The 25629-nt window shown below is 42.6% G+C and overlaps 1 protein-coding gene across 4 annotated transcripts in view; it reads left to right on the forward strand.

The window, feature by feature from the left end:
• Nucleotides 1–25629, forward strand: part of LOC109886001 (cytoplasmic FMR1-interacting protein 1 homolog) — a 132158-nt gene that overhangs the window by 39813 nt on the left and 66716 nt on the right. For all 4 annotated transcript variants that reach the window (XM_031822269.1, XM_031822270.1, XM_031822271.1 and 1 more), the window contains 3 exons: nucleotides 121–212; nucleotides 826–943; nucleotides 19773–19895. In XM_031822269.1, the coding sequence (XP_031678129.1) occupies nucleotides 121–212; nucleotides 826–943; nucleotides 19773–19895 (333 nt within the window). The remainder of the gene's footprint in view (nucleotides 1–120; nucleotides 213–825; nucleotides 944–19772; nucleotides 19896–25629) is intronic.

Genomic DNA, 25629 nt, shown 5'->3' on the forward strand with positions numbered 1-25629 from the left:
GCGTGTTTATCGTTATGCAGAGTTGTACGTTATCTAAAAAAAAACGTTTAATGTTGAGACTGGGATGGTCTGGAATGGCTCTGACAAACTGACTGGTCTTCATGTATCTGTCCCCAACAGCAACTGCAGGTGGTGCCTCTGTTTGGTGACATGCAGATTGAGCTGTCCAGGTACATCAAGACCAGCGCACACTTTGAAGAGAACAAGAACCGGTGAGGCCTTATCCCTCTATTCCTCCACCTCATCTTTCCTCATCTCTCCTATCTATTCTCCATCCACCTCCTCCTCTCTCTATTCTCATCTCTTCTCTCTCTCTCCTCTCTTTATCCTCATCTCTTCTCTCTCTATCCTCATCTCTTCTCTCTCTCTTCTCATCTCTTCTCTCTCTCTCCTCTCTCTTCTCCATCCACCTCCTCATCTCTCTTCTCTATTTCTTTCTCTCCTCTCCCTCCTCTCAATCATCATCTCTCCTCTCTATCTTCATCTCTTCTCTCTCTCTTCTCTCTCTCCTCGCTCTATCCTCATCTCTCCTCTCTCAATCCTCATCTCTTCTCTCTCGCTCTCTCCTCGCTCTATCCTCATCTCTCCTCTCTCTATCCTCATCTCTTCTCTCTCTCTTCTCTCTCTCCTCGCTCTATCCTCATCTCTTCTCTCTCTCTCTTCTCTCTCTCCTCGCTCTATCCTCATCTCTTCTCTCTCTCTCTTCTCTCTCTCCTCGCTCTATCCTCATCTCTCCTCTCTCCCTTCTCTCTCTCTCTCATCTCTCTTCTCATCTCTTTCCTCTCTATCCACCTCATCTCATCTCTCTCTCCTCCCCGTTCAAAGGTGGTCATGTACCTCAACAGGCAGCAGTCCTCAGTATAATATCTGTGAGCAGATGGTTCAGATCAGGGAAGACCACATGAGGTTCATCTCTGAGCTGGCTCGCTACAGTAACAGTGAGGTGAGCACCTAGCAACACACCTAGTCCTGTCTCAATCTCTACACCACACACACATAGTCCTGTCTCAATCTCTACACCAAACACACCTAGTCCTGTCTCAATCTCTACACCAAACACAACTAACACACCTAGTCCTGTCTCAATCTCTACACCAAACACAACTAGTCCTGTCTCAATCTCTACACCAAACACAACTAACACACCTAGTCCTGTCTCAATCTCTACACCAAACACACCTAGTCCTGTCTCAATCTCTACACCAAACACAAGTAGTCCTGTCTCAATCTCTACACCAAACACAACTAGTCCTGTCTCAATCTCTACACCAAACACAACTAGTCCTGTCTCAATCTCTACACCAAACACAACTAACACACCTAGTCCTGTCTCAATCTCTACACCAAACACAACTAGTCCTGTCTCAATCTCTACACCAAACACAACTAACACACCTAGTCCTGTCTCAATCTCTACACCAAACACAACTAACACACCTAGTCCTGTCTCAATCTCTACACCAAACACAACTAATACACCTAGTCCTGTCTCAATCTCTACACCAAACACAACTAGTCCTGTCTCAATCTCTACACCAAACACAACTAGTCCTGTCTCAATCTCTACACCAAACACAACTAACACACCTAGTCCTGTCTCAATCTCTACACCAAACACAACTAACACACCTAGTCCTGTCTCAATCTCTACACCAAACACAACTAACACACCTAGTCCTGTCTCAATCTCTACACCAAACACACCTAGTCCTGTCTCAATCTCTACACCAAACACACATAGTCCTGTCTCAATCTATACAACAAACACAACTAGTCCTGTCTCAATCTCTACACCAAACACAACTAGTCCTGTCTCAATCTCTACACCAAACACACCTAGTCCTGTCTCAATCTCTACACCAAACACACCTAGTCCTGTCTCAATCGCTATACCAAACACAACTAACACACCTAGTCCTGTCTCAATCTCTACACCAAACACAACCAGTCCTGTCTCAATCTCTACTCCAAACACAACTAACACACCTAGTCCTGTCTCAATCTCTACACCAAACACACCTAGTCCTGTCTCAATCTCTATACCATACACACATAGTCCTGTCTCAATCTCTACAACAAACACAACTAACACACCTAGTCCTGTCTCAATCTCTACACCAAACACAACTAACACACCTAGTCCTGTCTCAATATCTACACCAAACACACCTAGTCCTGTCTCAATCTCTACACCAAATACACCTAGTCCTGTCTCAATCTCTACACCAACCACAACTAACACACCTAGTCCTGTCTCAATCTCTACACCACACACACATAGTCCTGTCTCAAGCTCTACACCAAACACACCTAGTCCTGTCTCAATCTCTACACGAAACACACCTAGTCCTGTCTCAATCTCTACACCAAACACAACTAACACAACTAACAACTGAAGTTAGTGAGGTAAGAGTCTCCAACTCAGGGATTTTTGCAGTTCGTTCCAGTCATTGGCAGCAGAGACCTGGAAGGAAAGACGACCAAAGGAAGAATTGGCTTTGGGGGTGACCAGTGAGATATACCTGCTGGAGCGCGTGCTACGAGTGGGTGCTGCTATGGTGACCAGTGAGCTGAGATAAGGCGGGCCTTTACCTAGCAGAGACTTGTAGATGACCTGGAGCCAGTGGGTTTGGCGACGAGTATGAAGCGAGGGCCAGCCAACGAGAGCGTACAGGTCGCAGTGGTGGGTAGTATATGGGAATTTGGTGACAAAACGGATGGCACTGTGATAGACTGCATCCAGTTTGTTGAGTAGAGTGTTGAAGGCTATTTTATAGATGATATCGCCCGAAGTCGAGGATCGGTAGGATAGTCAGTTTTACGAGGGTATGTTTGGCAGCATGGGTGAAGGAGGCTTTGTTGTGAAATAGGAAGCCGATTCTAGATTTAATTTTGGATTGGAGATGTTTAATGTGAGTTTGGAAGGAGAGTTTACAGTCTAACCAGACACCTAGGTATTTGTAGTTGTCTACATACAGTGGGGCAAAAAAATATTTAGTAAGCCACCAATTGTGCAAGTTCTCCCACTTAAAAAGATGAGAGAGGCCTGTCATTTTTTATCATAGGTACACTTCAACTATGACAGACAAAATGAGAAAAGAAATCCAGAAAATCACATTGTAGGATTTTTTATTTTGTAATAAAAATTATTTAAAAAATCAATTTAAAGTTTTATTACGTTTTATTGTTTTTCAATCAACCAACAAAACATTCACAGATGTGACAGGCTTTAAAACACATTCCACATTCACAGATGTGACAGGCTTTAAAAACACATTCCACATTCACAGATGTGACAGGCTTTAAAACACATTCCACATTCACAGATGTGACAGGCTTTAAAACACATTCCACATTCACAGATGTGACAGGCTTTAAAAACACATTCCACATTCACAGATGTGACAGGCTTTAAAACACATTCCACATTCACAGATGTGACAGGCTTTAAAACACATTCCACATTCACAGATGTGACAGGCTTTAAAACACATTCCACATTCACAGATGTGACAGGCTTTAAAACACATTCCACATTCACAGATGTGACAGGCTTTAAAACACATTCCACATTCACAGATGTGACAGGCTTTAAAAACACAATCCACATTCACAGATGTGACAGGCTTTAAAACACATTCCACATTCACAGATGTGACAGGCTTTAAAACACATTCCACATTCACAGATGTGACAGGCTTTAAAAACACATTCCACATTCACAGATGTGACAGGCTTTAAAAACACATTCCACATTCACAGATGTGACAGGCTTTAAAAACACATTCCACATTCACAGATGTGACAGGCTTTAAAAACACATTCCACATTCACAGATGTGACAGGCTTTAAAACACATTCCACATTCACAGATGTGACAGGCTTTAAAACACATTCCACATTCACAGATGTGACAGGCTTTAAAACACATTCCACATTCACAGATGTGACAGGCTTTAAAACACATTCCACATTCACAGATGTGACAGGCTTTAAAAACACATTCCACATTCACAGATGTGACAGGCTTTAAAAACACATTCCACATTCACAGATGTGACAGGCTTTAAAACACATTCCACATTCACAGATGTGACAGGCTTTAAAACACATTCCACATTCACAGATGTGACAGGCTTTAAAAACACATTCCACATTCACAGATGTGACAGGCTTTAAAAACACATTCCACATTCACAGATGTGACAGGCTTTAAAAACACATTCCACATTCACAGATGTGACAGGCTTTAAAAACACATTCCACATTCACAGATGTGACAGGCTTTAAAAACACATTCCACATTCACAGATGTGACAGGCTTTAAAACACATTCCACATTCACAGATGTGACAGGCTTTAAAAACACATTCCACATTCACAGATGTGACAGGCTTTAAAAACACATTCCACATTCACAGATGTGACAGGCTTTAAAACACATTCCACATTCACAGATGTGACAGGCTTTAAAACACATTCCACATTCACAGATGTGACAGGCTTTAAAACACATTCCACATTCACAGATGTGACAGGCTTTAAAACACATTCCACATTCACAGATGTGACAGGCTTTAAAAACACATTCCACATTCACAGATGTGACAGGCTTTAAAACACATTCCACATTCACAGATGTGACAGGCTTTAAAACACATTCCACATTCACAGATGTGACAGGCTTTAAAAACACATTCCACATTCACAGATGTGACAGGCTTTAAAAACACATTCCACATTCACAGATGTGACAGGCTTTAAAAACACATTCCACATTCACAGATGTGACAGGCTTTAAAAACACATTCCACATTCACAGATGTGACAGGCTTTAAAAACACATTCCACATTCACAGATGTGACAGGCTTTAAAAACACATTCCACATTCACAGATGTGACAGGCTTAAAAACACATTCCACATTCACAGATGTGACAGGCTTTAAAACACATTCCACATTCACAGATGTGACAGGCTTTAAAAACACATTCCACATTCACAGATGTGACAGGCTTTAAAACACATTCCACATTCACAGATGTGACAGGCTTTAAAACACATTCCACATTCACAGATGTGACAGGCTTTAAAAACACATTCCACATTCACAGATGTGACAGGCTTTAAAACACATTCCACATTCACAGATGTGACAGGCTTTAAAACACATTCCACATTCACAGATGTGACAGGCTTTAAAACACATTCCACATTCACAGATGTGACAGGCTTTAAAACACATTCCACATTCACAGATGTGACAGGCTTTAAAAACACATTCCACATTCACAGATGTGACAGGCTTTAAAAACACATTCCACATTCACAGATGTGACAGGCTTTAAAAACACATTCCACATTCACAGATGTGACAGGCTTTAAAAACACATTCCACATTCACAGATGTGACAGGCTTTAAAAACACATTCCACATTCACAGATGTGACAGGCTTTAAAAACACATTCCACATTCACAGATGTGACAGGCTTTAAAAACACATTCCACATTCACAGATGTGACAGGCTTTAAAAACACATTCCACATTCACAGATGTGACAGGCTTTAAAAACACATTCCACATTCACAGATGTGACAGGCTTTAAAAACACATTCCACATTCACAGATGTGACAGGCTTTAAAAACACATTCCACATTCACAGATGTGACAGGCTTTAAAACACATTCCACATTCACAGATGTGACAGGCTTTAAAAACACATTCCACATTCACAGATGTGACAGGCTTTAAAACACATTCCACATTCACAGATGTGACAGGCTTTAAAAACACATTCCACATTCACAGATGTGACAGGCTTTAAAACACATTCCACATTCACAGATGTGACAGGCTTTAAAACACATTCCACATTCACAGATGTGACAGGCTTTAAAAACACATTCCACATTCACAGATGTGACAGGCTTTAAAACACATTCCACATTCACAGATGTGACAGGCTTTAAAACACATTCCACATTCACAGATGTGACAGGCTTTAAAAACACATTCCACATTCACAGATGTGACAGGCTTTAAAAACACATTCCACATTCACAGATGTGACAGGCTTTAAAAACACATTCCACATTCACAGATGTGACAGGCTTTAAAAACACATTCCACATTCACAGATGTGACAGGCTTTAAAAACACATTCCACATTCACAGATGTGACAGGCTTTAAAAACACATTCCACATTCACAGATGTGACAGGCTTAAAAACACATTCCACATTCACAGATGTGACAGGCTTTAAAACACATTCCACATTCACAGATGTGACAGGCTTTAAAACACATTCCACATTCACAGATGTGACAGGCTTTAAAACACATTCCACATTCACAGATGTGACAGGCTTTAAAACACATTCCACATTCACAGATGTGACAGGCTTTAAAAACACATTCCACATTCACAGATGTGACAGGCTTTAAAACACATTCCACATTCACAGATGTGACAGGCTTTAAAACACATTCCACATTCACAGATGTGACAGGCTTTAAAAACACATTCCACATTCACAGATGTGACAGGCTTTAAAACACATTCCACATTCACAGATGTGACAGGCTTTAAAAACACATTCCACATTCACAGATGTGACAGGCTTTAAAAACACATTCCACATTCACAGATGTGACAGGCTTTAAAAACACATTCCACATTCACAGATGTGACAGGCTTTAAAAACACATTCCACATTCACAGATGTGACAGGCTTTAAAAACACATTCCACATTCACAGATGTGACAGGCTTTAAAACACATTCCACATTCACAGATGTGACAGGCTTTAAAACACATTCCACATTCACAGATGTGACAGGCTTTAAAACACATTCCACATTCACAGATGTGACAGGCTTTAAAACACATTCCACATTCTCAGATGTGACAGGCTTTAAAACACATTCCACATTCTCAGATGTGACAGGCTTTAAAACACATTCCACATTCTCAGATGTGACAGGCTTTAAAACACATTCCACATTCTCAGATGTGACAGGCTTTAAAACACATTCCACATTCTCAGATGTGACAGGCTTAAAAACACATTCCACATTCTCAGATGTGACAGGCTTTAAAACACATTCCACATTCTCAGATGTGACAGGCTTTAAAAACACATTCCACATTCACAGATGTGACAGGCTTAAAAACACATTCCACATTCACAGATGTGACAGGCTTTAAAAACACATTCCACATTCACAGATGTGACAGGCTTTAAAACACATTCCACATTCACAGATGTGACAGGCTTTAAAACACATTCCACATTCACAGATGTGACAGGCTTTAAAACACATTCCACATTCACAGATGTGACAGGCTTTAAAACACATTCCACATTCACAGATGTGACAGGCTTTAAAACACATTCCACATTCACAGATGTGACAGGCTTTAAAAACACATTCCACATTCACAGATGTGACAGGCTTTAAAACACATTCCACATTCACAGATGTGACAGGCTTTAAAACACATTCCACATTCACAGATGTGACAGGCTTTAAAAACACATTCCACATTCACAGATGTGACAGGCTTTAAAAACACATTCCACATTCACAGATGTGACAGGCTTTAAAAACACATTCCACATTCACAGATGTGACAGGCTTTAAAAACACATTCCACATTCACAGATGTGACAGGCTTTAAAAACACATTCCACATTCACAGATGTGACAGGCTTTAAAACACATTCCACATTCACAGATGTGACAGGCTTTAAAACACATTCCACATTCACAGATGTGACAGGCTTTAAAACACATTCCACATTCACAGATGTGACAGGCTTTAAAACACATTCCACATTCTCAGATGTGACAGGCTTTAAAACACATTCCACATTCTCAGATGTGACAGGCTTTAAAACACATTCCACATTCTCAGATGTGACAGGCTTTAAAACACATTCCACATTCTCAGATGTGACAGGCTTTAAAACACATTCCACATTCTCAGATGTGACAGGCTTTAAAACACATTCCACATTCTCAGATGTGACAGGCTTAAAAACACATTCCACATTCTCAGATGTGACAGGCTTTAAAACACATTCCACATTCTCAGATGTGACAGGCTTTAAAAACACATTCCACATTCACAGATGTGACAGGCTTAAAAACACATTCCACATTCACAGATGTGACAGGGGCTTTAAAAATAAAAAATAAAAATAAATAAATAAAAAAGTAAACAAATATAGTAATAATACATTTGAAAAAAATACAATTAAAATAAAAGATTAAGAAAAATAAACGTTTTTTATTTTTTTATTTTATTTTTTTCCCTTGGTGCATATATATACACTGCTCAAAAAATAAATAAAGGGAACACTTAAACAACACAATGTAACTCCAAGTCAATCACACTTCTGTGAAATCAAACTGTCCACTTAGGAAGCAACACTGATTGACAAAACATTTCACATGCTGTTGTGCAAATGGAATAGACAACAGGTGGAAATTATAGGCAATTAGCAAGACACCCCCAATAAAGGAGTGGTTCTGCAGGTGGTGACCACAGACCACTTCTCAGTTCCTATGCTTCCTGGCTGATGTTTTGGTCACTTTTGAATGCTGGCGGTGCTTTCACTCTAGTGGTAGCATGAGACGGACTCTACAACCTGCACAAGTGGCTCTGGTAGTGCAGCTCATCCAGGATGGAACATCAATGCGAGCTGTGGCAAGAAGGTTTGCTGTGTCTGTCAGCGTAGTGTCCAGAGCATGGAGGCGCTACCAGGAGACAGGCCAGTACATCAGGAGACGTGGAGGAGGCCGTAGGAGGGCAACAACCCAGCAGCAGGACCGCTACCTCCGCCTTTGTGCAAGGAGGAGCAGGAGGAGTACTGACAGAGCCCTGCAAATGACCTCCAGCAGGCCACAAATGTGCATGTGTCTGCTCAAACGGTCAGAAACAGACTCCATGAGGGTGGTATGAGGGCCCGACGTCCACAGGTGGGGGTTGTGCTTACAGCCCAACACCGTGCAGGACGTTTGGCATTTGCCAGAGAACACCAAGATTGGCAAATTCGCCACTGGCGCCCTGTGCTCTTCACAGATGAAAGCAGGTTCACACTGAGCACATGACAGACGTAACAGAGTCTGGAGACGCCGTGGAGAACGTTCTGCTGCCTGCAACATCCTCCAGCATGACCGGTTTGGCGGTGAGTCAGTCATGGTGTGGGGTGGCATTTCTTTGGGGGGCCGCACAGCCCTCCATGTGCTCGCCAGAGGTAGCCTAACTGCCATTAGGTACCGAGATGAGATCCTCAGACACCTTGTGAGACCATATGCTGGTGCGGTTGGCCCTGGGTTCCTCCTAATGCAAGACAATGCTAGACCTCATGTTGCTGGAGTGTGTCAGCAGTTCCTGTAAGAGGAAGGCATTGATGCTATGGACTGGCCCGCCCGTTCCCCAGACCTGAATCCAATTGAGCACATCTGGGACATCATGTCTCGCTCCATCCACCCACAGACTGTCCAGAAGTTGGCGGATGCTTTAGTCCAGGTCTGGGAGGAGATCCCTCAGGAGACCATCCGCCACCTCATCAGGAGCATGCCCAGGCGTTGTAGGGAGGTCATACAGGCACGTGGAGGCCACACAGACTACTGAGCCTCATTTTGACATGTTTTAAGGACATTACATCATTTGGATCAGCCTGTAGTGTGGTTTTCCACTTTAATTTTGAGTGTGACTCCAAATCCAGACCTCCATGGGTTGATAAATTTGATTTCCATTGATCATTTCTGTGTGATTTTGTTGTCAGCACATTCAACTATGTAAAGAAAAAAGTATTTAATAAGAATATTTCATTCATTCAGATCTAGGATGTGTTATTTTAGTGTTCCCTTTATTTTTTTGAGCAGTGTATATATACATACACACCCACATATATACATGATGCTCTCTGCGCTTTTAACGGACCTCTGAGACTATCACAGTGCAGGTGCATTTATACGGAGACTTGATTACACACAGGTGGATTGTATTTATCATCATTAGTCATTTAGGTCAACATTGGATCATTCAGAGATCCTCACTGAACTTCTGGAGAGAGTTTGCTGCACTGAAAGTAAAGGGGCTGAATAATTTTGCACGCCCAATTTTTCAGTTTTTGATTTGTTAAAAAAGTTTGAAATATCCAATAAATGTCGTTCCACTTCATGATTGTGTCCCACTTGTTGTTGATTCTTCACAAAAAAATACAGTTTTATATCTTTATGTTTGAAGCCTGAAATGTGGCAAAAGGTCGCAAAGTTCAAGGGGGCCGAATACTTTCGCAAGGCACTGTATATATATATATATATACATACTCAAATTAATCAAATAAAAACACAAAAAAACATATATTTTTTATTATTATTATTTTTTCTTTAACCTTTATTTAACTAGGCAAGTCAGTTAGGAACAAATTCTTATTTTCAATGACGGCCTAGGAACAGTGGGTTAACTGCCTGTTCAGGGGCAGAACGACAGATTTGTACCTTGTCAGCTCGGGGGTTTGCGAAATAGGAAGCCAATTCTAGATTTAATTTTTGATTGGAGATATAACACTTGCAGCAGCACTATCAAGGTTCTTATTAGCTATTTCTAGCCTTCGCTGAGACGACGAGACAATAATTCATTTTTAGGTTTTACAGCACCTTACACAAGATGTATCTGCACATTTCCCTAGTCACCCCATTCACTCTGTCCAGTTTGAAATATTAATATATATATATATTAATAATTGAATAGTGGAGACCAGAGTCTATCAAACTTGGGCTGTCTCTTGTGGAGGTCATAAGTGAGCTTTTCAAGAGGGAGAAAGTCAACAATCTGGTCAATCCACATTTTAAATGTAGGAGGGGTATTAGAGGCCCACAATCGAAGAATACATTTCTTAGCAAAGTATGTAATAGTTATAAGCAAATTTCCTCTGTCAGGATCAAGAACAAAGTCCTGCTGGGCATTAAGAAGATAGATACACGGGGTCATATCAAACTGTACATCTAGTATTTTCTGTGCACCAGTATGTATAGAATCTGGCAATCTCTCTACAGCTCCAGAATACATGCATATAGGTTCCACTTTCAGAGGTACATCTTTTACAGTTAGGAGACATATCTGTTTTCATTCTATGGAGTCTCAAAGGAGTATAATAACATTTGTACAAAAATGTGTAATTAGATTCTTTCATTTTTACATTAGTAGAGGTGCAGTATACCCTGTTGCAAACCTCCGCCCATAACTCATCACTGATAGTCAGACCAAGGTCCTTTTCCAAGATTATTTTCAAAGGAGTAAAGGAGGAGCATCCTTTCTCAGAAAGGAGTCTATAGATGTAAGATATTTAGCCTTTAATGGATTGTGCTGTGACAAGAAGGGTTTCAACTTCATTCAACTGAGTTCTAAACCTCCTCTTGGAGGTAATTGAGGAAATTACATGTCTAATTTGAAGATATTGAAAAAAAAATGGGATCTTGGCACATTGAATTCACTGCAGAGCTCTTGAAAGGATTTCAGTGTAGTGGTTTTCTGATGAAATAGGTCTGAAAATGTCCTGATTCCTAGAGTATGCCAAAGATTAAAGTTGGCATCCCTCAGGGCTTTTGGCAAGTCTGGGTTGCCTACTATAGGCGAGTGAGAACATATTTGGGAGGAAGTGCCCAGGTATTTCTTACAGTCCCTCCACGCTACTAGGGTGCTGTAAATCACAAAGGTTTTGGCTATGTTGCCTACTTCACTAAAGTTATTAATGAATTATAATTGAGCTTAAGGGCAATGAACCACAGGATTGGGCTTCTATCTGAATCCACGTTGACTCTTGTCTGTTTGTGATCCATGTTAGCATGTTGCGGATTTGGGCAGACCAGTAGAACAATTGAAGGGAGGGAAGGGCAAGACCACCCTTAGATTCAGGTTTCGATAGAGTGGAAAAACTTGATCCCAGGTTTTTTATTGCCCCATATAAATTTGGTGATGCTTTGGTTAGTTGTTTTGAAGAAGGAAACTGGGAGATAGCATGGGAGCATCTGAAATAAGTAGTTCAGTCTAGGGAGGACGTTCATACGGATTACATTAATTCTTCCTACAAGCTAATTGGGAGGGAGATCCAGGTTTGGAGATCATTCTTGATTCGATCCAGGAGTGGAAGATAATTTTCCTTAAAAAGGCTATTCAGATCTGGTGTTATGAAGATCCCGAGGTATTGAAACCCCTGTGTTTTCCATTGGAAAGGACAAAGTGTCTTCATAGAGCTGGTGAGTGTAATATTGAGAGGACAGTGGATTTGTTAAAATTGATCTTATAACCTGAAAACTTGCCATACTGAGCAATTGTGTCTGAAATGAGAGGGAGGGATTACTCAGGGTTGGATATGTAGAGCAAGACATCATCCGCGTAAATCGAAATCTTGTGCTGCAGGCCGCCTGCAGAAACACCCATAATACTTGGATTGCTCCTTATCAGCTCTGCCAGAGGCTCCGCCCCCAACAAGTAGAGCAGCGGGGACAGCGAGCACCCTTGTCTTGTGCCCCGTTCCAGAGGGAATCTGTCAGAGTTCAGTCCATTCGTAGTCACCATGGCATTTGGATGAGAGTATAGTGATTTGATCCATTTAATAAAATTTGGGCCCATATTGAACTTTTCTAAGACTGAAAACAGAGAGCTCCACTCCATCCTGTCAAACGACTTCTCAGCATCCAGTGAAGCCAGCAGGACAGGGGTCTTCTGTGCATTTACTTGATCAATAATATCAAAAAGACAGCGAATGTTATCAGAGGAGTATCTGTCTCTAATAAATCCAGTTTGGTCCGCTTTTATTATTTTGGGAAGAAGAGTGTTTAGTCTTTTGGCAAGAAATTTGGTAATTATTTTATAGTCGAAATCCAACAAGCTTATGGGCTGGAAGGACGAGCAGGATAGGGGGTCCTTGTCCTTTTTTAGCAACACTGTAATGCGAGCTGTGTGCATTGAGTCTGGGAGAACTCCGTTTTTGCAAAAATCCTCCAGCATTGGCATGAAGATAGGGCTGAGCTGGGGCCAAAAAGCTTTGTAGAACTCTCTGGGGAATCCATCTGGGCCTGGGGACTTATTAGGTGGCATGTAGATAGGGCTGAGCTGGGGCCAAAAAGCTTTGTAGAACTCTCTGGGGAATCCATCTGGGCCTGGGGACTTATTAGGTGGCATGAAGATAGGGCTGAGCTGGGGCCAAAAAGCTTTGTAGAACTCTCTGGGGAATCCATCTGGGCCTGGGGACTTATTAGGTGGCATGTAGATAGGGCTGAGCTGGGGCCAAAAAGCTTTGTAGAACTCTCTGGGGAATCCATCTGGGCCTGGGGACTTATTAGGTGGCATGAAGATAGGGCTGAGCTGGGGCCAAAAAGCTTTGTAGAACTCTCTGGGGAATCCATCTGGGCCTGGGGACTTTTTAGGTGGCATGAAGATAGGGCTGAGCTGGGGCCAAAAAGCTTTGTAGAACTCTCTGGGGAATCCATCTGGGCCTGGAGACTTATTAGGTGGCATGTAGATAGGGCGGAGCTGGAGCCAAAAAGCTTTGTAGAACTCTCTGGGGAATCCATCTGGGCCTGAGGACTTACTAGGTGGCATGGAGGTAATTGCCTCCAGGATCTCCTCAGGAGTGAAGGGGGAGTTGAGATCTTCTTGGTCGGTCTCTGATAGTTTAGGTAGCGAGATTCCCTCTAGGAAAGAGTGGAGTTCTGCCTCCGTGTGTTTTCTCTCAGAGGTATATAGTTTGCAGTAAAAATCATGAAAAGTTAAATTGATCTTTTTTGGGTCATATGTGACCTCGTCCTCTGCTGTTCGGATAGCCATGATTGTACGCTCTGACTGCTCCTTTTTTAATTGGTAAGCAAGCAATCTACTAGGCCTATTGCTATACTCATGGTATTTCTGTTTAGTAAAGAAAACTTTTTTTTTAATCTCCCGAGTGTAGTCCAAATTCAGTTTGGCTTTGGCTGCTTTAAGATGACTCCATGAGGTGCTGTCTAGGGATTGTTTATGTATTTTTTCACAGCATTCCAGCTCCCTCTCAAGATCTAGCCTGTGTGCTTCCATTGCTTTTTTCTTAGAGGAAACATATGCAATTAGATGACCTCTTAGTGTGGCTTTAGCAGCGTCCCACATTGTGGCCGGAGAAACAGGAGAATCTTTGTTGTCTTGTGTGTAGCTGTCTATCCATGTAGTTACCAATGTATGGAACGCTTTGTTTGATAGCATGGAGGTGTTGAATTTCCAGCTCTTTGACCTCGGGATGTTTTTGCAGAGGTCAAAGCGGAGGTGGACAAAGGCGTGATCTGAAAGTGCTATGGGTCCGATTGTACATGTGGCTGAATTTATGAAACTCTTTGGGATAAAAATGTAATCTATACAGGAGTAGGTGTTATGGACATTAGAGTAGTATATATAGTCCATAGATGAGCTATTAGTCTCTCTCCAGATACCTATCAGTCCCATCTCTTTAGTAAGAGAGTTCAACATCTTTGCAGATCTAGGATTTGTGGTGGGGACTTGAGATGATTTGTCTAGGGTTGGGTTAAGGGTACAATTAAAATCTCCGGCCACCACGCCAAAGGAAACACAATGCTCATTGATCAAATATGTTTTTGTCAATTATGAATGGAACATTTTTATGGATAAGTATGGCTGTGCCTCTACTGTTTGATTTGAAAGATGAGAAATACACCTGTCCCACCCAAGCTCTGTGGAGTTTGGCATGTTCAGCATCACAGAGGTGTGTCTCTTGTAATAGCGCGATCTCTGCTTTTTCCTTTTTTAGAGCACATAGTATCTTTTTCCGTTTTATTGCATGCCCTAGACCATGGCAGTTCCATTTCCATGTCAATAGATTTAAGGTACTAGTCATCGTCATCGAACAGTAATCGAACTTTAGTGCAAGTCATCGCTGGGTAAAAGTGGATAGTAATTACAGCTGCGTTCACGTAAAAGGAAAATAAATGGTGTACATAAAATAATCATCTCTGAACACCCCAGCCGAGTTCCCAAACAACTCGACACATCCCGTTGGATCTATTACCCCCCCCCGCTCAGTCTCAATTCTGTGTTCCGAATAAAACAAAAACCGGGAACAGTTAGCAACGCACAACGTCTCCCTCTCCCCACCAAAGAAATGCCTTATCCTCTCCACCCCGCATTGAATAAATGACACAGTAGCCCCCGTCCAGGCCACACTAAAAGAGGGAGAAAAATAAAATCAATAGCCCAGCCTACATATAAAGGAAAATAAAATCACATTGTAGGATTTTTAATGAATTTATTTGCAAATTATGGTGGAAAATAAGTATTTGGTCAATAACAAAAGTTTATCTCAATACTTTGTTATATACCCTTTGTTGGCAATGACAGAGGTCAAACGTTTTCTGTAAGTCTTCACAAGGTTTTCACACACTGTTGCTGGTATTTTGGCCCATTCCTCCATGCAGATCTCCTCTAGAGCAGTGATGTTTTGGGGCTGTTGCTGGGCAACACAGACTTTCAACTCCCTCCAAAGATTTTCTATGGGGTTGAGATCTGGAGACCGGCTAGGCTACTCCAGGACCTTGAAATGCTTCTTACGAAGCCACTCCTTCATTGCCCGGGCGGTGTGTTTGGGATCATTGTCATGCTGAAAGACCCAGCCACGTTTCATCTTCAATGCCCTTGCTGATGGAAGGAGATTTTCACTCAAAATCTCACAATACATGGCCCCATTCATTCTTTCCTTTACACGGATCGGTCGTCCTGGTCCCTTTGCAGAAAAACAGCCCCAAAGCATGATGCTTCCACCCCCATGCTTCACAGTAGGTTTGGTGTTCTTAGGATGCAACTCAGCATTCTTTGTCCTCCAAACACGACGAGTTGAGTTTTTACCAAAAAGTTATATTTTGGTTTCATTTGACCATATGACATTCTCCCAATCTTCTTCTGGATCATCCAAATCCTCTCTAGCAAACTTCAGACGGGCCTGGACATGGACTGGCTTAAGCAGGGGGACATGTCTGGCACTGCAGGATTTGAGTCCCTGGCGGCGTAGTGTGTTACTGATGGTAGGCTTTGTTACTTTGGTCCCAGCTCTCTGCAGGTCATTCACTAGGTCCCCCCGTGTGGTTCTGGGATTTTTGCTCACCGTTCTTGTGATCATTTTGACCACACAGGGTGAGATCTTGCGTGGAGCCCCAGATCGAGGGAGATTATCAGTGGTCTTGTATGTCTTCCATTTCCTAATAATTGCTCCCACAGTTGATTTCTTCAAACCAAGCTGCTTACCTATTGCAGATTCAGTCTTCCCAGCCTGGTGCATGTCTACAATTTTGTTTCTGGTGTCCTTTGACAGCTCTTTGGTCTTGGCCATAGTGGAGTTTGGAGTGTGACTGTTTGAGGTTGTGGACAGGTGTCTTTTATACTGATAACAAGTTCAAACAGGTGCCATTAATACAGGTAACGAGTGGAGGACAGAGGAGCCTCTTAAAGAAGAAGTTACAGGTCTGTGAGAGCCAGAAATCTTGCTTGTTTGTAGGTGACCAAATACTTATTTTCCACCATAATTTGCAAATAAAATCATTAAAAATCCTACAATGTGATTTTCTGGATTTCTTTTGTGTACCTATGATGAAAATGACAGGCCTCTCTCATTGTAACGGTTCTCTTGTGGTGAAGGAGAGTCGGACCAAAATGCAGTGTGTAGATTGCGATCCATGTTTAATAAACAAACGTAAAACACAAATCAAATATAAACACTACAAAACAAAGAACGTAACGAAAACCGAAACAGCCTATACTTGTGTAAACTAACACAGAGACAGGAACAAGGACACTAAGGACAATCACCCACAAAACACTCAAAGAATATGGCTGCCTAAATATGGTTCCCAATCAGAGACAACGATAAACACCTGCCTCTGATTGAGAACCACTTCAGACAGCCATAGACTTAACTAGAACACCCCACTAAGCTACAATCCCAATACATACACACCACATACAAAAACCCATGCCACACCCTGGCCTGACCAAATAAAAGAAGATAAACACAAAATACTTCGACCAGGGCGTGACCAGTGGGAGAACATGCACAGTTGGTGGCTGACTAAATACTTGTTTTCCCCCACTGTAGCTATTCCTCCTGTTATTGTTTTTAATTAATATATAGCTGTTCTTGCTGTTAGTGTTTTAAATTAATATGTAGCTATTCCTGCTGTTAGGGTTTTTAAGGAGTGAGAGAGTACATCTCTTGTGGTTTTAATTTGTGAGAGACTAGACTACATCTCATGTGTTTTTAATGGGTGAGAGACTAGACTACATCTCATGTGTTTTTAATGGGTGAGCGACAAGACTACATCTCATGTTATTTAATGGGTGAGATACTAGACTACATCTCATGTTCCTCAATGGGTGAGATACTAGACTACATCTCATTCCTTGCCAGACCCACTGGCTCCAGGTCATCTATAAGTCTATGCTAGGTAAAGCTCCGCCTTATCTCAGCTCACTGGTCATGATAACAACACCCACCCGTAGCACGCGCTCCAGCAGGTATATCTCACTGGTCATCCCCAAAGCCAACACCTCCTTTGGCCACATTTCCTTCCAGTTCTCTGCTGACAGTGACTCGAACTAATTGCAAAAATCACTGAAGTTGGAGACTTATATTTCCCTCACTAACTTTAAACATCAGCTATCTGAGCAGCTTACCGATCGCTGCAGCTGTACACAGCCCATCTGTAAATAGCCCACCCTACCTCATCCCCATATTTACTTTTCTGCACACCAGTATTTCTACTTGCACATCATCATCTGCTTCTTTATCACTCCAGTATTAATGCTAAATTGTAATTACTTTGATACTATGACCTATTTATTGCCTTACCTCCTCACGCCATTTGCACACACTGTATACAGACTTTATTTTGTTCTACTCTATTATTGACTATGTTTGTTTACTCCATGTGTAACTCTGTGTTGTTGTTTGTGTCGCACTACTTTGCTTTATCTTGGCCAGGTCGCAGTTGTAAATAAGAACTTGTTCTCAACTGGCCTACCTGGTTAAATAAAGGTGAAATAAAAAATAAATAAAATAAAATAAAATTGCCATAGATAAAATGGAATTGTGTTCATTGGCCGCAGCTTATGCGGCCTGAGAGTGGCCTGAGAGTCACAGGGTTGTGATGGAGCTCATATAATTAAAGATGGACTTTATGATAACTCTGACTTGTGTGGTGGTTTGGTCTCATGATTTGGTAAATACAAGACATTTCCACTACAATGTTCACATTGTTGACATCAGCGAACTGCCCGCCCACACGACGCCATACACGTGGTCTGCGGCCAGTTGGACGTACTGCCAAATTCTCTAAAACGACATTGGAGGCAGCTTATGGTAGATAAATGAACATTCAATTATCTGGCAACAGCTCTGGTGGACATTTCTGCAGTCAGAATGCCATTTGCACTCTCGCTCAACTTTAGACATCTGTGGCATTGTGCTATGTAACAAAACTGCACATTTTAGTGGCCTTTTATTGTCCCCGGGACAAGGTGCACCTGTGTAGTGATCATGCTGTTTTATCAGCTTCTTGATATGCAACACCTGTCAGGTGGATGGATTATCTTGATAAAGGAGAAATATTCACTAACAGGGAGTTAATACAAATTTGTGCACAACATTTGGGAAATTTCTGGGATCTTTTATTTCAGCTCATGGAACATGGGACCAACACTTTTTGCACATCTGGAGCCCTGAGCTGGAGATATTTTATTTTGCACATCTTAGATAGTAACTTAAAGTTATAAGCAGTGGCGTAGCACTATGAGGCGAGGGGGCCATGAGCTTTAGGGCCCTCCCCAATAAAAGACACAAAACATGGGTTGTTGACAGTATTGAAAATCATACCGTGTATATTTCAGAATACCTCAGAATACAGTATACCGCCCAAGCGTAATGTCAAGTGTAACCTGTAATGTGAAGGGTTAGGATTAGTTAACCTGTTATGTGAAGGGTTAGGGTTAGTTAACCTGTTATGTAATGGGTTAGGGTTAGTTAACCTGTTATGTGAAGGGTTAGGGTTAGTTAACCTGTTATGTGAAGGGTTAGGGTTAGTTAACCTGTTATGTAATGGGTTAGGGTTAGTTAACCTGTAATGTGAAGGGTTAGGATTAGTTAACCTGTTATGTAATGGGTTAGGGTTAGTTAACCTGTAATGTGAAGGGTTAGGGTTAGTTAACCTGTAATGTGAAGGGTTAGGGTTAGTTAACCTGTTATGTAATGGGTTAGGGTTAGTTAACCTGTAATGTGAAGGGTTAGGATTAGTTAACCTGTTACGTGAAGGGTTAGGGTTAGTTAACCTGTTATGTGAAGGGTTAGGGTTAGTTAACCTGTAATGTGAAGGGTTAGGATTAGTTAACCTGTTATGTGAAGGGTTAGGATTAGTTAACCTGTTATGTGAAGGGTTAGGGTTAGTTAACCTGTTATGTGAAGGGTTATGGTTAGTTTACCTGTAATGTGAAAGGTTATGGTTAGTTTACCTGTAATGTGAAGGGTTAGGGTTAGTTAACCTGTTATGTAATGGGTTAGGGTTAGTTAACCTGTTATGTAATGGGTTAGGGTTAGTTAACCTGTTATGTGAAGGGTTATGGTTAGTTTACCTGTAATGTGAAGGGTTATGGTTATGGTTAGTTGAAGGGTTAGGATTATGGTTATGCTTAGTTAACCTTTTGTCCTAATAAAGGTGTCTCTCTCTAGGTGGTGACGGGGTCCGGTCGTCAGGATGCCCACAAGACAGACCATGAGTACAGGAAGCTTTTTGACTTGGCTCTGCAGGGGATGCAGCTACTGTCCCAGTGGAGCGCACATGTCATGGAAGTGGTGAGTGACCTCTAACCTTAACCCTGACCATAACCTGTTGTTTAGAAAACTTTTGTGTTATGGCTTTTCAACCTCAGCCATATTGTGGATTCAGAGCTGTCTATCTAATAGAACTCAAAGGGTTTTCTTTAATGGAAGCTGGTCTAATGTCAAACATGTAAAGTGTGGTGTACCGCAGGGCAGCTCTTTTGGCCCTCTACTCTTTTCACCAATAACCTGCCACTGGCATTAAACACAGCATGTGTGTCCATGTATGCTGATGATTCAACCATATACGCATCAGCAACCACAGCTAATGAAGTCACTGAAACCCTTAACAAAGAGTTGCAGTCTGTTTTGGAATGGGTGGCCAGTAATAAACGGGTCTTGAACATCTCTAAAACTAAGAGCAGTGTATTTGGTACAAATCATTCCCTAAGTTGTAGACCTCTGCTGAATCTGGTAATGAAGGCTGTTGAACAAGTTGAGGAGAGTAAATTACATGGGTTTTTATCTGTCTGTTTCGTTATGTGTCGGACCCCAGTAAGACTAGCTGTCACAGTTGGCTAATGGGGATCTTAATAAATCAGATCAAACCCTAACCAACACACTTCATGGAAGTGGTGAGGTCCTACATCCCAAGTGATGGTGCCTTTGACGACAAAGACTATAGTGGAGACGACCCTCACAGACAGACACCTGCCAGAGACTTACTATCAGGGTGGGCAAACTGATTTCTCTCCCATATCATCCCAGTTCACACTGTGACTATTGTCAGAGAGGAAGAGGAAGAGAGAGGCCCAAAATCTGTCTCCCTGCGGCAGGTGACGTTGTTTCGCCCACCAAGCAAGGAGTTTTTGTATGGAGGACAATGAGAGAGTGTCGAATTTGGCCAACAAACTGAATGGCTTATTTGATTGAATACAAGTTTAGTAATCTTAAGTTGTTACGAGTGTATTGATATACAGTAAGTGGGGCACGTGACATCCCGGAGTTATCTTGATGGCTATGCATATACATGACATGAGGCTAGGCATGAGGCTAGGCATAGCATCTCTCTCCAATGAATACAGGTGGTTGATGTCAACAACCCTCATCGAATAGTCAAAAAAGGATTACAAAAATGAGGTATCCACCAATCCAAAGAAAGGATAGGTGAGAGCTAGACCGCCTTCCATGCTGCTTTGTGGATAACCACTCCCATTTTTAGGGCGCAGAGACATCTTGTCAGTATATCCATGATCTTTGCTATTGTCTTCCCTATTGCCCACAGTCTCTCCTCAAGGTCTTTAAACACAAAATAATTTTTTTCAGTTCTCTCTTTCTGCTCTCTTTCTCCCTCTTTCTGTTCTTTCTCTCTCTTTCTGTTCTTTCTCTCTTTCTGCTCCACATTGACTCTGTACCGGTAACCCCTGTATATAACCTCCACATTGACTCTGTACCGGTACCCCCTGTATATAGCCTCCACATTGACTCTGTACCGGTAACCCCTGTATATAGCCTCCACATTGACTCTGTACCGTAACACCCTGTATATAGCCTCCACATTGACTCTGTACCGGTACCCCCTGTATATAGCCTCCACACTGACTCTGTACCGGTACCCTCTGTATATAACCTCTACATTGACTCTGTACCATAACACCCTGTATATAGCCTCCACATTGACTCTGTACCGGTACCCCCTGTATATAGCCTCCACACTGACTCTGTACCGGTACCCTCTGTATATAACCTCTACATTGACTCTGTACCGTAACACCCTGTATATAGTCTCCACATTGACTCTGTACCGCAACACCCTGTATATAGCCTCCACATTGACTCTGTACTGTAACACCCTGTATATAGCCTCCACATTGACTCTGTACCGTAACACCCTGTATATAGCCTCCACATTGACTCTGTACCGTAACACCCTGTATATAGTCTCCACATTGACTCTCTACCATAACACCCTGTATATAGCCTCCACATTGACTCTGTACCGTAACATCCTGTATATAGACTCCATATTGACTCTGTACCATAACATCCTGTATATAGACTCCATATTGACTCTGTACCGTAACATCCTGTATATAGACTCCACCTTGACTCTGTACCGGTTCGCCCTATATATAGCCTCCACATTGACTCTGTACCGTAACACCCTGTATATAGCCTCCACATTGACTCTGTACCAGTACCCCCTGTATATAGCCTCCACATTGACTCTGTACCGTAACACCCTGTATATAGCCTCCATATTGAATCTGTACCGGTACCCCCCTGTATATTGACTCTGTACCGTAACACCCTGTATATAGCCTCCGCATTGACTCTGTACGGGTACCCCCTGTATATAGACTCCGCATTGACTCTGTACCGGTACCCCCTGTATATAGCCTCCACGTTGACTCTGTACCGTAACACCCTGTATATAGCCTCCACATTGACTCTGTACCGTAACATCCTGTATATAGACTCCACATTGACTCTGTACCGTAACACCCTGTATATAGCCTCCACATTGACTCTGTACCGTAATACCCTGTATATAGCCTCCACATTGACTCTGTACCGGTACCCCCTGTATATAACCTCCACATTGACTCTGTACCGTAACACCCTGTATATAGCCTCCACATTGACTCTGTACCGTAACATCCTGTATATAGACTCCACATTGACTCTGTACCGTAACACCCTGTATATAGCCTCCACATTGACTCTGTACCGTAACACCCTGTATATAGCCTCCACATTGACTATGTACCGGTACCCCCTGTATATAGCCTCCACATTGACTCTGTACCGGTACCCCCTGTATATAGCCTCCACATTGACTCTGTACCGGTACCCCCTGTATATAGCCTCCACATTGACTCTGTACCGGTACCCCCTGTATTTAGCCTCCACATTGACTCTGTACCGGTACCCCCTGTAGATAGCCTCCACATTGACTCTGTACCGGTACCCCCTGTATATAGCCTCCATATTGACTCTGTACTGTAACATCCTGTATATAGACTCCACATTGACTCTGTACCGGTTCCCCCTATATATAGCCTCCACATTGACTCTGTACCGTAACACCCTGTATATAGCCTCCACATTGACTCTGTACCAGTACCCCCTGTATATAGCCTCCACATTGACTCTGTACCGTAACACCCTGTATATAGCTTCCACATTGAATCTGTACCGGTACCCCCTGTATATTGACTCTGTACCGTAACACCCTGTATATAGCCTCCGCATTGACTCTGTACGGGTACCCCCTGTATATAGACTCCGCATTGACTCTGTACCGGTACCCCCTGTATATAGCCTCCACGTTGACTCTGTACCGTAATACCCTGTATATAGCCTCCACATTGACTCTGTACCGGTACCCCCCTGTATATAACCTCCACATTGACTCTGTACCGTAACACCCTGTATATAGCCTCCACATTGACTCTGTACCGTAACATCCTGTATATAGACTCCACATTGACTCTGTACCGTAACACCCTGTATATAGCCTCCACATTGACTCTGTACCGTAACACCCTGTATATAGCCTCCACATTGACTATGTACCGGTACCCCCTGTATATAGCCTCCACATTGACTCTGTACCGGTACCCCCTGTATATAGCCTCCACATTGACTCTGTACCGGTACCCCCTGTATATAGCCTCCACATTGACTCTGTACCGGTACCCCCTGTATTTAGCCTCCACATTGACTCTGTACCGGTACCCCCTGTAGATAGCCTCCACATTGACTCTGTACCGGTACCCCCTGTATATAGCCTCCACATTGACTCTGTACCGTAACACCCTGTATATAGCCTCCACATTGACTCTGTACCGTAACACCCTGTATATGGCCTCCACATTGACTCTGTACCGGTACCCCCTGTATATAGCCTCCACATTGACTCTGTACCGTAACACCCTGTATATAGCCTCCACATTGACTCTGTACTGGTACCCCCTGTATATAGCCTCCATGTTGACTCTGTACTGGTACCCCCTGTATATAGCCTCCACATTGACTCTGTACCGTAACACCCTGTATATAGCCTCCACATTGACTCTGTACCGTAACACCCTGTATATAGCCTCCACATTGACTCTGTACCGGTACCCCCTGTATATAGCCTCCACATTGACTCTGTACCGTAATACCCTCTATATAGCCTCCACATTGACTCTGTACCGGTACCCCCTGTATATAGCCTCCACATTGACTCTGTACCGTAACACCCTGTATATAGCCTCCACATTGACTCTGTAATGGTACCCCCTGTATATAGCCTCCACATTGACTCTGTACCGTAACACCCTGTATATAGCCTCCACATTGACTCTGTAGTGGTACCCCCTGTATATAGCCTCCACATTGACTCTGTACCATAATACCCTGTATATAGCCTCCACATTGACTCTGTACCGTAACACCCTGTATATAGCCTCCACATTGACTCTGTACCATAATACCCTGTATATAGCCTCCACATTGACTCTGTACCGGTACCCCCTGTATATAGTCTCCACATTGACTCTGTACCGTAACACCCTGTATATAGCCTCCACATTGACTCTGTAATAGTACCCCCTGTATATAGCCTCCACATTGACTCTGTACCATAATACCCTGTATATAGCCTCCACATTGACTCTGTACCGTAATACCCTGTATATAGCCTCCACATTGACTCTGTACCATAACACCCTGTATATAGCCTCCACATTGACTCTGTACCATAATACCCTGTATACAGCCTCCACATTGACTCTGTACTGGTACCCCCTGTATATAGCCTCCACATTGACTCTGTACCATAATACCCTGTATATAGCCTCCACATTGACTCTGTAATGGTACCCCCTGTATATAGCCTCCACATTGACTCTGTACCATAATACCCTGTATATAGCCTCCACATTGACTGTGTACCGTAATACCCTGTATATAGCCTCCACATTGACTCTGTACCGGTACCCCCTGTATATAACCTCCACATTGACTCTGTACCGTAACACCCTGTATATAGCCTCCACATTGACTCTGTACCGTAACATCCTGTATATAGACTCCACATTGACTCTGTACCGTAACACCCTGTATATAGCCTCCACATTGACTCTGTACCGTAACACCCTGTATATAGCCTCCACATTGACTATGTACCGGTACCCCCTGTATATAGCCTCCACATTGACTCTGTACCGGTACCCCCTGTATATAGCCTCCACATTGACTCTGTACCGGTACCCCCTGTATATAGCCTCCACATTGACTCTGTACCGGTACCCCCTGTATTTAGCCTCCACATTGACTCTGTACCGGTACCCCCTGTAGATAGCCTCCACATTGACTCTGTACCGGTACCCCCTGTATATAGCCTCCATATTGACTCTGTACTGTAACATCCTGTATATAGACTCCACATTGACTCTGTACCGGTTCCCCCTATATATAGCCTCCACATTGACTCTGTACCGTAACACCCTGTATATAGCCTCCACATTGACTCTGTACCAGTACCCCCTGTATATAGCCTCCACATTGACTCTGTACCGTAACACCCTGTATATAGCTTCCACATTGAATCTGTACCGGTACCCCCTGTATATTGACTCTGTACCGTAACACCCTGTATATAGCCTCCGCATTGACTCTGTACGGGTACCCCCTGTATATAGACTCCGCATTGACTCTGTACCGGTACCCCCTGTATATAGCCTCCACGTTGACTCTGTACCGTAATACCCTGTAT

The sequence above is a fragment of the Oncorhynchus kisutch genome, linkage group LG4, assembly GCF_002021735.2.
Source record: "Oncorhynchus kisutch isolate 150728-3 linkage group LG4, Okis_V2, whole genome shotgun sequence".
Classification (NCBI taxonomy): Eukaryota; Metazoa; Chordata; class Actinopteri; order Salmoniformes; family Salmonidae; genus Oncorhynchus; species Oncorhynchus kisutch.